Source organism: Microcebus murinus, chromosome 16 (assembly GCF_040939455.1).
Source record: "Microcebus murinus isolate Inina chromosome 16, M.murinus_Inina_mat1.0, whole genome shotgun sequence".
Taxonomy (NCBI): domain Eukaryota; kingdom Metazoa; phylum Chordata; class Mammalia; order Primates; family Cheirogaleidae; genus Microcebus; species Microcebus murinus.
The window spans coordinates 60,033,899-60,049,831 of NC_134119.1; the positions used below are offsets into that span (position 1 = coordinate 60,033,899).

The 15,933-nt window shown below is 37.0% G+C and overlaps 1 protein-coding gene and 1 non-coding gene across 2 annotated transcripts; both read right to left on the reverse strand.

Annotated features, from left to right (window-relative positions):
* Positions 1-2,139: 2,139 nt before the first annotated feature.
* On the reverse strand, positions 2,140-7,200 carry LOC105877019 (uncharacterized). Its single transcript, XM_075993438.1, has 4 exons — positions 7,174-7,200; positions 6,255-6,862; positions 4,178-4,300; positions 2,140-2,195 (listed from the first exon to the last, which is right to left on the reverse strand). The coding sequence occupies exons 1-3, from the start codon at positions 7,198-7,200 to the stop codon at positions 4,264-4,266; spliced, it is 672 nt and encodes a 223-aa protein (XP_075849553.1). The 3' UTR covers positions 2,140-2,195; positions 4,178-4,263.
* Positions 7,201-7,843: 643 nt separating this feature from the next.
* Positions 7,844-7,947, reverse strand: LOC142861536 (small nucleolar RNA U13). Its single transcript, XR_012912762.1, has one exon. It is a non-coding gene; the product is annotated as a small nucleolar RNA U13 (small nucleolar RNA).
* Between the last annotated feature and the right edge of the window lie 7,986 nt (positions 7,948-15,933).

A 15,933-nucleotide genomic window follows, 5' to 3' on the forward strand; every position in this document is an offset into this window, starting at 1 on the left:
ACTTGGATCCCGTAGGGATCAATAACTTCCTAAAGCTTTCAGAAGAAAAAAGGAATGAAGTATCAAGAGACAGTTATGTTCTAGTGATATGAAGTGTACAAGGAATAAAGTGATCATCTAAGTGGGAAAATCACTCATTAAAGTTTTAACTGATACAGGTTCTGTCCCTTGTTAAAATACTACAGGAAAAAACTCCAATAATTTCTTAGACAATCACAGGTTCATCCTCTGCTATTTTCCAATAAAAGATGATTCTAGCATATTTATTCAATGTAAAATTCTTAATATGTAATATTCACCTATCAAGTATATATAAGCAAGTGTATTTGTTGTAAGTAATGGATTGTGTTTATGGATTTGAGTTATTAATGAAATGCATTGATCCACTCCTATTCACTCTACAAATGATATAGGCTCTTCTGATGAGAAAAACCATACAGTTCTGCATCTATTTTTAAAATTTATGACTGGGCCTGTAAATACTTTAGAGTTCCTACAGCAGATCTAAAGTTTAGTAATGTATAGCCTGTTTTTTTTGACAATATTCCAAGTGTCCCAGAATTCAAATCTAGTCCCTTGAGCATCAAGGAAGGTGGTAGGAAGACAGGTATTATAAAAAAGCATTAAGGCTTTTTGAAGGATGAAGAAGATAAAGATGCCCTATGAGACTATGTCTACTTTCAGTAATTTTAAATCATTCCTTTAAGAATAAGAAATTCAGTTAATTACTTAAAAAGCATCTTTGAAATGACAGCAGAGAAACCAGTCATTCCAAAGGTAGACCCCAAAATATGAAGGACAGATATCCTTACCTAGTGACACCAAGTTGCTGTAGTTCTCCAACATCACATCTCTATATAAATCCCTTTGAACGGGGTCCAGGCATTCCCACTCTTCCTGAGAGAAGTCAATAGCAATATCCCTGAACATCACTGATCTCTGAAATAACAAGCAAAATATCAGTTGTGGAAATATTTTTTCAATGGAGGGGGAGATGATGAGGAACAGCCCACAAAGGAAGCAACAGAACAAACAATCTGGGAAGTACAAACATGTTCCTGATTATTTCCATTGCTGTAGATATTTTCTGCATATAGAACATCTCATTATACAGATAAGTCTGGAATAATAAAGTAAATGCAATGCCCCAGTTAAAAGAAATAGCATACACAAGCATCCGGTACAATATGTTTGCTGTATATCATACATTCTCAATAAATATAAGTTTCTCTTTCTTCTCTATGTAAGGAATAAGAAACATAATCAGGAAAGTTTTTCTATAAAATCTTATAAAACAATACTTGTATAAAAGTAAAGATTCATCATTATATCAGAGTACTATATTCCATCGTAAACATTTTCCTTGTCACTAATAATTCAGTAAATATTTTTATAGTCTACAGAATAGCTCCTTATAATGAACATATCTGACTTAATAAGTGCTCATATTTAGCTATTTAGCTTATATAAAAATCTTCAGGTATTTAGTTCTCAGAGTTTGTAATTCTCAACAACCCATGCAGGTGAATGATGATCTTTCTTGTTACTATTCATCACGTGTAAATATAACTTTTCCTTGTTCTAAGCAATAGAAAGGTGGAAAAGATAATCTAAACTTACACATTCAAGATCATCACTTAATGTTGAATCTCAAAATGATCCATGCTATTGGTATTCATCAATCATGCATTCCTGGGAAGATCTCTGATCTCTCTCTATTCATTCACTAGTCATGTTCCTAATCTTAAAAGCTCATAAAGCATAGCTCTTGCCACATATTGAGACTGAGCGTAGTAAGACGAACTCCTATCTTGTCTAACTGGAAAACTTAGGTCTAAAGAGAAGTTAAAAATTTTTTTAGGTGTGGTGCCATCCTTTTCTATCTTATAACATCAGGGAAATCTGCTTTTGTTACATCAGTGCTCCTAGCCATAGATGCTGAATAGATTGTTAAATAAGTATGTGAATATAGGTTAGATCAGAAAAACACACTAAAGAAAGACATTATCACTTATAAGAATAGGATAAACTGGGGAGCACATTCCTGAGTGTTAGGAAGCTTCAGGAATAGGGACTGCAAACACACACATACCCAAAAAAAAGGTTAACTGAAGTGGGCACAAAGAAACATCAATTCACCTGAGCCATGATTTTTAGAGCTGCAAGAAACGATCAGTCCTCTTCTGGGTCCCTATCTTAGAGAAGCAGAGTAGGAGAAGGGAGAGATGGGGAGGAGAAAACAGAATGGTGAGACCAGGCTTTTTTGCACAGCAACAAATGATTAAGTTAGAATTATCTTTATTCCATTCTTCCTCCTTTCTCTGGCTTCCAACTCAAAACACATACTAAGGGGGATAGAAGAGACATGGTGGTTCTTATCTGAGTCAAACTCAATGCTCTCTATATACAAAAAGAAATGAAACTCATATATAGTATGATACATCTATATATAGTATGTCAAAAATGGAGCTAGTGAACAACTTAATATTTCATACACAACTATATTAGAAGGCACAAATAATTAAATGCTTATGCTTACTATTTATAATGAACAAATTGAGATTTATAAAATGGCCATATTCAACTAAATATTGTTGACGCCTTTTATGTATATTTGACATTTTGAAATAAAGGCTACATATATTTGTGTGTTTATGTTCATGTGTATGTGTAGAATAAACAAATACATTATCTACAAATGAAGGTTTTTGTAAGTATTTACTATTGGCAAGTCAAATATTATAATTAGTATTACAAATATTACAATTAATACTGTGACTTTTTGAAATGGTTAAAAATACTTCAGTAAATTTCTTAAACAAAGTATAATCTTTTCTCAATCAAGCCACAGTTGCATTCCTGGAAGATGTACCTGTAATAATAGTAAAACCACCCAATAACAGGAAAATAGGTAAATTCAGCAATTTGAAAAAATCATGCAAAAAATGCTTTATGTATGAAGTTCTAGACCCAGATAATATAAACACATTCTATCCAGCGATGGTCCTCATTTTGCAAGTCACAAACAATTCTTTTTTATGCACTAGTGGACAACTCGATCAGAAGTTGGCAAACTACTGTCCGCCAATTATTTTTGAAAATAAAATTTTATTTGAACGCATCTATATTCATTTATTTATATATTGCCGTTGGCTACTTTTACACTATGGCAACAGAAATGAATAGCTGCAACAGAGACCATGTGACCCACAAAGCCCAAAATATTTACTGCCTAGCCCTTTATAGAAAAATCTGGGTAACCTCTAATCTAGATTCATGACCCTCAGTCCTTCAAAAGCCAGAAGCCTTTACCCTCAACCCAGTTATTTTAACATTCAAAAGTACCCAGATGGCCGGGCGCTGTGGCTCACGCCTGTAATCCTAGCTCTTGGGAGGCCGAGGCGGGCGGATTGCTCAAGGTCAGGAGTTCGAAACCAGCCTGAGCAAGAGCGAGACCCCGTCTCTACTATAAATAGAAAGAAATTAATTGGCCAACTGATATATATATAAAAAAATTAGCCGGGCATAGTGGCGCATGCCTGTAGTCCCAGCTACTCGGGAGGCTGAGGCAGAAGGATCACTGGAGCCCAGGAGTTTGAGGTTGCTGTGAGCTAGGCTGACGCCACGGCACTCACTCTAGCCTGGACAACAAAGCGAGACTCTGTCTCAAAAAAAAAAAAAAAAAAAAGTACCCAGATATATTTCCAAACTATCCAAGGGAGAATCACTGCCCCTGAAGAGAATCATTGATATAGGTGCTCAATAAATAAACAGCAGAATATAATCTTTCTAAGTGCACATGAAAAATTTACTAAGATGTACCAAATTCTGGGTCATAAAACAAATCTTAATAAATTTAAAAGGATTCAAGTCATACAAAAGGATTCAAGTCATACAAAGTGTATTCTATAAACACAATGGAATGCAATTAGAAATCATTAATAAAATATCTCTGGAAGCTCCTCAAAATATTTGAAAACAAAATAACACACATAAAAATAACCTATAAGTCAAAAAAGAAATCAAAAGAAAAATTAGAAAGAATTTTGAACTGAAGTCAGAATAAATGAAACCAGATTGGAAAGTGATAACTTTTGAGTTGGGCACATGATAGTTCATTATATTGTTGTGTACATTTGAAAATTTCAATAAAAATATAAAGTAAAAACACACAAACCAGAATGTTGCTATGAGGCAGGGCGTGGTAGCTCACGCCTGTAATCCTAGTACTCTGGGAGGCCAAGGCGGGTGGATTGCTTGAGGTCAGGAGTTCAAAACCAGCCTGAGTGAGACCCAGTCTCTATTAAAAAACAGAAAGAAATTAATTGACCAACTAAAAAAATATATATACAAAAAATTAGCCAGGTATGGTGGTACATGCCTGTAGTCCCAGCTACTCCGGAGGCTAAGGCAGTAGGATTGCTTAAGCCCAGGAGATTGAGGTTGCTGTGAGCTAGGCTGACCCCACGGCACTCACTCTAGCCAGGGCAACAAAGTGAGACTCTGTCTCAAAAAAAAAAAAAAAAACAAAAACAAAACAAACAAACAGAATATTTCTGTGTCAGAAATAACACAATAGAAGTCTCCTTTTAAAATCCATGAGTCTCAGATCCCTTCTTCCTATTGAGAAGCATCCATCACAATAAACTGCACATTTTCCTTGCTCCCAATCTACAAAACAACTGCCTTGCCCCTCCATCAATTGAGAAGGCTTAGGTAGGAAATTTCAAAAAGAAAACAAAGATTTCTATGTCCTAAAATAGCAAAGGCATTTCAGGAAACAAAGAGGAAGCACTTCAAACTTTGCTACTGAATGTTTAACAACAGCCATTCTTTTTTCCTCTGGGATCTACTCTCACAAAAAGAAAATGGAATGAAATACTAGGCCTTTCTTGGGGCATACTCTAAATTAGAACATACCCTTTTCCTGTGCTCCTTTAATCTACCCCTCATGTAATATAAAAAGTCAGAAGGAAACTGGAACAGTTCTGCACCCTGTATCAGAAAGAAGGGCCGAGGTCACAGCTGTTTGGGGCTAGAATTTATTTCTGGATTCAAAGCTGTCCACTGGAGACATGGCCCTACAGTGGATTGCTACAGGTTCTGAATTGTGTGGCTGGAAGCACTCCCTCTGGAATTATTCCCACTCCTGGAATCTCATTACATTTCCAGTGTCCTATCTTGAAGGTACTATCAGCCTTAAAATTCTTATCTCAAGACCAAGTCTGTGGCTCGGGAAGAACTCCTATTCTTACTCAGGGGCTCACATTTCTGACTTCCTTCCTGCTTGCCATTTCCTTGCATCCAGTCCCCTTAAGGATACCAGGAAGCAGCAATGAACTTAAACTACAATTCCCAAGGTAAACCGAGGATGATGCAGAAATGAAGCAATACAGGCCCTGTGTGAATGGGAGGCCACTGTGGTCAAAACAGAAAGAACTCAAGTCCTTAAGTCCTCAAGGGAGCACACAAAGCCACATTCATGATCCATTGGCAGACTCAGCCCCAGAATGAACCCCAGAAGTATCAAAATGAAATTTTACCTCTGTACCCCACTAACTCCCATAAGGTCACAGTGTATAAAATATACAAATGACCATACAACGTCTCACACACAATCACATTTCCACAGCCACACAGGCAGAGTCACAATCACCAAGTTATGTTATACTGTTAGTCTTAAACAAAATCCAATCACAAGGCATACAATCACATCCAAGCACCTTGTCAGAGACACATACTGTGAAAAACACCCTTCGGACAGCAGCACTTGTACCCTCTTCATAGTCATGAACACGGCACACACAACCCCACAGTCAGTAACACACACCGTCACCCAGAGAGTCATACAACCAAGTACAAGGTCAAGGAAACAAGCGTGTAACACCAAACACCGTGTCACAGCAACACTGTCATAGATCTCAAATTCACAGGCTAATACCAGTCACTCGATACCAGGCACATACACAACCTCAAAGCGACACAAGCACATCCAAACACCCTGTCACAACATAAGCACCGCGTGTATAACTGGGGTCACAAGCAAGTCCGAGTTATACGCGCGGTACGTACACAATCACGGGTACATAAGTACATCCCCGATCAGGTAAGCACACGACACGGTCACAACTCGCAGTCACACAAACGCTCTCCGCGCACGCAACCGCAGTCGCACACGCCCAGTCTCCCATGCAGTCGGCAATACGAAGCAGGCTGTATAGCATGCACACCAAGCCGGAGATGCGGCCACATACGCAGTTCCAGCGACGCTCCCTCCAAACATTTCCGCCCTGGCACTACGGGCACGCTCACTCCCACAGACGTGCAGTTCCGCCAGACTCCAAGATCTGGCGCCCGGTTCCCAGCCCGACAGCGAGCTCGCGAGCCCTGCGGCGCGGAGCCGAACCCCTCCACGGAAGCGGCCTTTTCCGACACGAGGCCCGCAAATCTCGCGAGCAGACGGCAATGGGGCCGTGTTCCGGAAGCGGTGGCTCTGGGAAACGTAGTCCAGCGCCGGAAGGCCGTGCAGCGCCGGCCGGGGCGTGAGGAGGCCGGGACCGCGGACCTGGCTTACTGGAACCCGCGCGTTGCTACGGCCGCGCCGAGGAGCCTTCTGGGAATGCTGGCTGGCGCCCAGTGCGCACGCGTCGGGCGCTCCGTTCGGGAGGTTGGGGTGTGAGAGAGCGAGCTGGGGGTGGTCCCAGCGTCTCCCCCAGAGGGGGAGAGGGGGGGTTCGCGGGCCGTCAAGGTGCAGAGGAGGAGCCGGAGGTGGTGAGGTAATCCGTTGAAACCTCGGGTTTGCGTGGAACCTTCTGTCTGTGTGTCTTTGCAGGCCCTGAGAGAGCGCGCGAGCGCGCGCGCGCTATGTCGGGCCGACTGCGAGTCTCTCAGTGGCCGGGTGCATGGTTGTATTCCTGCCTGATTCTTTATTCACATTCTGTGTGAAGAATTCACATTTCTGTGATTCTTCATGCTGGTAGGTGTGAGGTGATTTGTACGTGAAGCTGCATGGATATGGGATTTTATAACTCTGTGGGATTGTGCGACAGACTAAGAGATCTCTGCTGTTGTTTGTGTATGTATGTCTGGTTTGTGTGTCCATGATTGAGTAACTGGTGATGATTTGTGTTATAAATGTGTTTTTCTTGTGCTTTTGTTTCAGAGTGTCTATACGGGTTCAACGAGCAAATCAGCCTGCATGTCGTGTGTGACAGTGAAAATACAATGGTCAAGTTATTTCTTCCTTAAAGATTAATTTAATGAACTGCAAAAGGTAATCAATTTATCTGACAAGTAATTTAGACATGATTTTTCTATTGTATCAAATATATGTGTTATGGGAAGAATGCAAAACCAAGAGATTTTTCATTTTTTTTTAGAAAGATGATTTCAAAGCCAATCCCAGGGTAAGCCAGTCCTTGGATAACTGCTTTTTCCTCTGCCACTGGATCCCAAAAGTAGACATCTATTCTTTTGTTTTCTTTTCTTTCTTTCTTTTTTTTTTTTTTTTGAGACAGAGTCTCACTCTGTTGCCCGGGCTAGAGTGCCATGGCATCAGCCTAGCTCATAGCAACCTCAAACTCCTGGGCTCAAGCGATCCTTCTGTCTCAGCCTCCCGAGTACCTGGGACAACAGACATGCGCCACCATACCCAGCTAAGTTTTTCTATATATTTTTAGTTGGCAAATTAGTTTCTTTCTGTTTTTAGTAGAAACGGGGTCTCACTCTTGCTCAGGCTGGTTTCCAACTCTTAACCTTGAGCAATCCGCCTGCCTCAGCCTCCCAGAGTGCTAGGATTACAGGCATGAGCCGCCGCGCCCGGCCTAATTAGGTTTCTTTTTCTTGTCAGACGGGTAACGTGCCAAGATCATAACAAAGATTGAGGGAGGCACATCTCACACATGTGTTTGAAAACCCAACCATCATGTTTAGGAACTACAAAAGGATCAAGTTACAGTGTTTCAGGTAAAATTTACATACAGTAAAGTTGACTAACTTTAAATTTACCACTTAAAGAATTCTGACAGATTCATACACTGGTGTAAACCAAAATCTTGTCAAAATAAAGAAAAATACCATCACTCCAGAAAGTTTCTCATGCTCCTTCCCAGTCAGTTGCCACCCCCATGTCCAGATGCAACTACTATTGTGATATTTTCCCTTTACAAATTAATTTTTTCCCTTCTAGAAGTTCATATAAATGGGTTTATAGAATATGCATTCTATTGTGTAAGGCTTCTTTCACTCAGATAATGTTTCAAAAATTCATCCATGATTGTGTGTATTTGTGATGTAGCAGTAGTTCTTAATGCTGAGTTGTATTTCATTATATGTCTATCATAACTTTTTATTTTCTTGATGAACTTTTGTGCTATTTCCAGGTTTTGGGGTATTATGAATAGTGCTGCTATAAACATTCTTGGACGTGGCTTTCTATGAACATGCATTTTCTTTTCTTTTGGGTGAACACCCAGGAGTGGAATTATTTGGATATAGTTTATAGGTACATGATCAGTTTTATAGGAAGTAGCTAGACTTTATCCAAAGAGATATCATTTTACACTCTCGACAACAACATATGAGAGTTTCAGTTTCCCTACATCTTTGCCAACGTTTGGTGCTGTCATTCTGAGTATGTATCTCATTTGTGCTCTTTAATGTTGCATAGTAGTTTTAATTTGAATTTCCCTAATGACTAATGATGTTGATCACTTTTTTATGAACTTATTGGCCATTCAGATGTCTTCCTTTGTGAAATGTCTGCTCAAATTTTCTGCCTAGTTTTAATTGGTTTGTTCATCTTTTTATAAAAGTTCTTGATGTATTCTAGATATTAGTCCCCTGTGAGATAAACTTTTGTGAATATTTGTGCTCGCTTTTGGGTTGCTTAGTCATATTCTTAACAGTGTCTTTTGATGATTAAGTGCTTTTCAAATTTTGATAAAGTTTAATTTATCAGTTTTTCTCTTTTATACTTATCGATTTCTGTGACCCAAAAACTGTTGTCTACTGCCAAGTTGTAAATATATTTAGATATTTACCTATATTTTTTCTAGCAGCTTTAAAGTTGTAGCTTTTTATATTAGTTCTAGGATTTATCTTTAATTAACTTTTGTTAGTGATATCAAATCAGGGTTGAGGTTCATTTTTTTTCTATATTAATATCAAGTTGTTCCAGTACCATTTATTGAAATACAAATGGTATTTGTAATAGTTGATGTCTTTAACAGCTTTCTTTGAAAGTTTAATAACCATGGTATGTTTTTCTGCTGCTATAACAAATTATCACCAACCTGGGGACTTAAAACAAAACAAATTTATTATCTTACTGTTCTGTAGGTCAAGAAGTCCAGTATGGGTTTCAGTGGCCTAAAATCAAAGTGTTGGCACCACTGCATTATTTTCTAGAGGCTCTAGGGAGAATCCATTTCCTACTTATTTGGGTAATAGAATCCAGTTTCTTGCATCTGTAAGTCCAAAGTCTCCATTTTCTTCCTGGCAGTAAGCCGAGGGCTATTCCTAGCTTCTAGAGGCTGCCACATTCCTCTGTCTTTAAAACCAGCAACAAAGGATCAAATCCTTCTCACATCACATCTCTCTGGCTCAGTTGGTAAAGATTCTTCATCATCCCTTCTCTTCCTACAGTTTAATCCTAAAGCTATTAGGTGAGGCTGAGCAATGTAGGCATGTGTTCCAGTGAAGCTGGTTTTGGCCTAAAGCAGTGATGTGTAGTTTCACCACACTGAGGAGGTATCTATCCAGGGAGAATATGGCAACAGGAATGGGATCTTGGTTTTTTCTGCGTGGACTGATCAAGTGTTTTATACACATACACACATAATATATTTAAGGATAATAGAAGTAATATTTTTTACTGTCAGAGAAAAACTAGAATGAATTCAGTGGTTGTAGATTAGAATTGGAGGTATTATTGTGAAATTTTAATGTTCATTATATATACAAGATATAAAAATAAAAATAAGTATAGATATAAATGTGTGTATGTAACGTGTGTGTGTTTTTTCATTAGATTTGTCCACTAAGAAGAGAGCCTGGGATAAGTGACACCCCAGTATCAGTGACTATACTAACACTCAGAACATGTTTTCTAAATACTATTACCCCCTCTAATAAAAACCAGCGTTTTCTGAAGAAATGATTGATTCCATTGTTGGACAGGGCAAATATAAGATAAGCCTGGAAAATCTTATAGGTGAAAGTAAGGAGTGCTCAAAGATTGACAGGGACATGATGAAGGCCACAGAAGCCAGTAGAGGGGACTCCTACTTGCCAAACCTGGGACAAACTAACCATTAAAATAAATAATGGCAGTAGATTGCAAACCTTTGAATGAAATAGAAATTCGTAAGTCCATATTGATATAAATTAATAAATTGACAGTTTCATGAGGAGTGGAATACTTACATAGTCTCAGAATACCTCCCCATAAAATCCTTATTAATTACAAAGGAAGAAATAAGTTTACAATAGAGAAGCCTGGCAGGTACAGCTTAATTAATTGATCAAAAAGAGTATGACCAATAATGGGACAGATTATCATGATGTGCCCCCAATAGGCACATGGATTGCTTCTGTGGTATTCCTTCTAAAACACACAACCTGACCATGAGGGAACATCAGAGAAAACAAATTGAGGGAAATTCTCCAAAGATTGCCTCATAATTATCAAAAGTGACAAGCGCCGGGCGCGGTGGCTCACGCCTGTAATCCTAGCACTCTGGGAGGCCGAGGCGGGCGGATTGCGCGAGGTCAGGAGTTCAAAACCAGCCTGAGCGAGACCCCGTCTCTACTATAAAAATAGAAAGAAATTAATTGGCCAACTAATATATATAATATAAAACTCAGCCGGGCATGGTGGCTCGTGCCTGTAGTCCCAGCTACTCGGGAGGCTGAGGCAGGAGGATCACTTGAGCCCAGGAGTTTGAGGTTGCTGTGAGCTAGGCTGATGCCACGGCACTCACTGTAGCCTAGGCAAGAAAGCAAGACTCTGTCTCAAAAAAAAAAAAAAAAAAAAAAGTGACAAGGTTGTAACAGTCAGGGTAAGACTGAGAAACTGTTTCAGACTAAAGGAAAGAGATAATGACATTTAAAGGCAATGTGTGGGGCCAGGCGTAGTGGCTCACACCTGTAATCCTAGCACTCTGGGAGGCTGAGGAGGGATGATAGCTCAAATTCAGGAGTTCAAAACAAGCCTGAGCAAGAGTGAGACCCCATCTCTACCAAAAATAGAAATTAATTGACCAACTAAAAATATATATATATACAAAAAATTAGCTGGGCATGGTGGTGTGTGCCTGTAGTCCCAGCTACTCAGGAGCCTGAGGCAGTCGCTTGAGCCCAGGAGATTGAGGTTGCTGTGAGCTAGGCTGACACTACAGCACTCACTCTAGCCTGGGCAACAAAGTGAGCCTCTGTCTCAAAAAAGAAAAAAAGAATCTTAAATTTAGATCCATAGGACCATCTCCCATTGTCTCTTTATTGCCTATCATCATACTTTAAAAAACTTTCCCATGTACTCCCATTTTGTTATAAAAGTCGCTGCCTTCCTGTGAGCCCAACTCCAGCTTTACTACCTTTCTCCTTTTTTTCATGATTTATAATGTGAAATAGAGCATACATACCAAAAAATAAACAAACCATAAATCTATAGCTTAATAAATTATTGTTAAGTAAACATCCATGTAACCAGTACCCTGATTAAGAAAGAACATGGCCAGCACCCTAGAAGCCCTTCACCAATGCCTTGCAATCACTGCCTCTACCCTCCATCCTAAATACAGTGTAAGCAATATCCTGACATTTATAGTAATCACTCTCCTTATTCTTCATAGTTTTGTAATCAAAATATGCACTATTAATGATTATAGTTTAGTTTTTTGAATTTTATATAGATGGAATTATCATATATGTATTTTTATGCTTGACTCCATTTGCTTAATGTTATGATTACATGATTTGTCCATGATATTATGTATACTTTTTGTTTGTTCATTATTATTTCTAACTAGACTGCATGCAGATTTGCATCACTGCCACAGTTTATTTATCGATTCTATTAATGGATATTTGAGTTGCTTCTATTTCTTAGCAATCATAAATAATGCTGCTGTGAACATATCTCCTGTTACAGATAGGCATGCATTTCTGTCGGTTTTATACTTTAGAAGTGTAATTATGAGCAAATTAGGTTATGTGTGTTTTTAACTTTAGTTTGATAATGCCAGATTGTTTTCCCAAGTGTTACAATATATATTCACACCAGAAATGTGTAGTGTTGCTCCATAGACTTACCAACATTTGCATTTTTGTTGGGTATAGCCTTTGTTGGGTATTTTTGTTGGGTATAGCCTTTCTGGTTAATGTTAGTTTTAATTTAGTCTTGTTGTAGGTTTTTAATTTACTTTTCCCTGATTGCCAGTGAGGTTGAACATTTTTTCATGTTTATTACATAAGAATTTCTGATTTTGTGAATTGCTGATCCAAGGCTCTTGTACATTTTCCCACTGAATTATCTGGGGTTAAAAAACGCAGATAATTTTTAAAGCAGAGTTAATAAAAAACATTTTTTAAATTCTGGATAAATGTCTTGTGGGTTGTATGTGCTTCAAAATCTTTTCCCACTCAGTTGCTCAATAGCTTGCTTTCTCCATCTCCTAATGGCATTTTGGAATGAATAGATGTTCTTAAGTTTATTATAGTCAATTTTGTAAATCTTGTCTTTCATGATTAGTGATTTGTATGTCATATTTAAAAATTATTTTTGCAACCAAAGCTCATGAAGATATTCACTAATAGTATCTTTTATAAGATTTATTGTTTTGCATATATATATATTTCTTCAGTCATGAACATGGTATTTATGTATACCATTAATTTATCTCTAAATTTTTTTATAATTTTTTTGTGGAGGTTTTGCATATTAACCCATCTTTACAATAAGCCAGTTTTGCAATAGTTCTACCAGAAATTCTACTTTGTGTCTTATTCTTTTGAGGTACTGCTAAATTCTGTTTTCTAAGCTTTTATTTTAGATTTGTCTCAATATATGTAAGTAGATCTGTCTTTTTGTTATGTATTTGTGCATTCTTTTTTTAAATTTTAATTTATTTTTTTTATTTCAGCATCTGTGCATTCTTTATCAAAGTTTTCTGTTAAAATTCTCTGTTCATTAAATGATTTTGGTTGGATTCTTCTTTTTATGTGCTCTAGAACAGATCTGAAAACTTTTCTTAAATGGACAGACAATAAATATATTAGGGTTTTTGGGCTACTCAACTCTGCTGTAGTGAAAGCAGCCAAAGATAATATGTACATGCATGTATGGCTGTATTCCACTAAAATTTTATTTATCAAATAAGTGGCAGGTGAATTTGGTCTGTGGGCTTTAGTTTGTTGACCACTGTTTAAATAAAAATGATGTGATCGATATCTTAAAAGTTTTAGTTGAATTCACTCATTAAACATCTAAATCTTGTACTTATGAAGAAAGCATAGTTTCTTTTATTATGAATCTATTTCTATTTTAGTTCTTCTTCCTGAGAGATTTCCTAACCCACATTTTCTAAATGTCTCTTGAATTTTTTTTATTCATCTATAGCAATTTTGATTTCCAAAGGCACTTTCTTATTTCTGTTTGTTCTTCTTATAATGCCCTGTTAATGTTCATCTTTAATGGCTCCATTCTCCTGAATTTTCTACAATATTGTTTGTTATTCTTTATTAATACATATTTATAGGATACCTGTGATATATGATACATTCAGCTGTTTAATGATCAAGTCAGGGTATTTAGATTATCCCTTAGTATACGTAAAATATATGAATATATATGTTCTCTATTCTATTGACCCATGTATCTATTTTTGTTTCAATACCATGCTGTTTTGGTTACTGTTGCCTTGTTTTATATTTTGAAGTAATGTGAAGATTCCAGCTTTGTTCCTTTTGCTCAGGTTTGCTTTGGCTACTTGTGCTCCTTTGTGCTTCCATTGAATTTTTGGATGGTTCTTCTATTTCTGTGAAAAGTCATTGGTATTTTGATAGAGATTGCATTTAACCAGTGGATTGCTTTGGATAGTATGGTCATTATAGCAATATTAATTCTCTGACCCATGAACATGGGATATCCTTCCATTTATTTGTGTCCTCTTCAATTTCTTTCATCAGTGTTTTTTAGTTTTCCTTGTAGAGGTCTTTCATCCTCTTGGTTAGATTTATTCTTAGGTAGTTTTTTTGTAGCTATTGTAGCCACAATAGCTGTTGTAGCTATTGTAAATATTAGAAATTTTTTGTAGCTATTGTAAATATTAGAAAAATTGGAATTCAGCATCATTATGTGTAAAGATAAAAAGTATAAGCAGTGAAATGTATGGTAACTAAACATAAAAAGTAAAATCCCTATATTAATAGACCTTGAAAAAATATAGCTGATTATTTTGTGTACATTTGTCAGAGAAAGACAAATAAAATAACCAGAGAATATGTAAATAATGTAATCAACATGCTTAATATAATAAAATTATATTGAACTTTCTGCTTTACAGAGAATATGTATTATTTCACATCGTATGTCTGTAAAACATCTACAAAAACCCAACTTGTTTTGGCCACAAAGAATAATATTTTAACATTTTAATGAAGTTTTTACAGGTCATAAACACATTGTAATTCTATATGCTAAATCTAGAACAAGTTTTTGAAAATATAGAAAAACACTCACATCCTAGGTAACTAATGAGTCAAAAAGAAATTCAAAATTAAAATGAGATATCTAGATGTTAAAAACCCACAGGACCTGCCAGCTAAAACAGTATTCAAAGGAAATCGTGTAGCCTTAAATGCTTCCAATTTAAAAGAGACTGAAAAAACATTAACTGACCACCTATATTCCATTAAAACACACATACACACAAGGATTTAATAATGAAATTCACTTTTGAACTAGAAAAACACAAAAATTGTTGAAAACATAAAGCCAAGGGAAAATTTTTTTGAAAAGAAATTAAAATGAACATGTCTACTTTGAATCAATTTAGAGGAATAAAATGGTTTAAAAATAAAAGTATGAACAGCTACACACACAGATACACACACAGAATGGAAATTGAAAGCCTCTTTGTAGCAACAAATTTAAAACAAAAATAAGGAAACAAAAAATACTGAATTAGTAGTTCATGAGTTCTAAAATGCCCTTTTTACCCCACATTTTATGTCTGTGAAATTGAGATTCATCTTATAATTATCTATTATAGATTAATCTGCATGACTTTAAAAATTAGTACTATAGGCCAGGCGTGGTGGCTCACGCCTCGTAATCCTAGCACTCTGGGAGGCCGAGGCAGGTGGATTGCTCGAGGTCAGGAGTTCGAAACCAGCCTGAGCAAGAGCGAGACCCCGTCCCTACTATAAATAGAAAGAAATTAATTGGCCAACTAATACATATAGAAAAAAAATTAGCCAGGCATGGTGGCGCATGCCTGTAGTCCCAGCTACTTGGGAGGCTGAGGCAGCAGGATCGCTTGAGCCCAGGAGTTTGAGGTTGCTGTGAGCTAGGCTGATGCCATGGCACTCACAGTGAGACTCTGTCTCAAAAAAAAAAAAAAATTAGTACTATATTAAAAATGGTGTATCTTACTTACAATATGTGGCATCTTAGATTAATGGAATACGTTAGTCTGTTTTTAATCAGTCTGTTTTTAATCATTCCTAGCGCACACCTTTTTAGAAATTTAGGAAAAACATCCAGTTCTCTCAAAGTATAAAATATACTGATGCTTATATATTTTCACCTTTTGTTCCAACTTCCTATGCACAATGTGATTGAATGCCATAATATTTTTTAAGGGGTCTGAGTTGGGGTATAAGGAGGTACACAAAACAAACTTCTGATAACTTTGGCCAGAGAGATTTCCT

What these genes read in the sequence shown, in the direction of transcription:
- LOC105877019 (XM_075993438.1), bottom strand. Translation starts at nt 7,200, where the DNA reads ATGCAGGCTGATTTGCTCGTTGAACCC. An exon ending in CTGATTTGCTCGTTGAACCC is followed by an intron (nt 6,863 to 7,173) that starts GTATAGACACTC and finishes GGCCCGACATAG; the next exon opens with CGCGCGCGCGCTCGCGCGCT. An exon ending in GGGAGCGTCGCTGGAACTGC is followed by an intron (nt 4,301 to 6,254) that starts GTATGTGGCCGC and finishes GTTTTTTAATAG; the next exon opens with AGACTGGGTCTCACTCAGGC.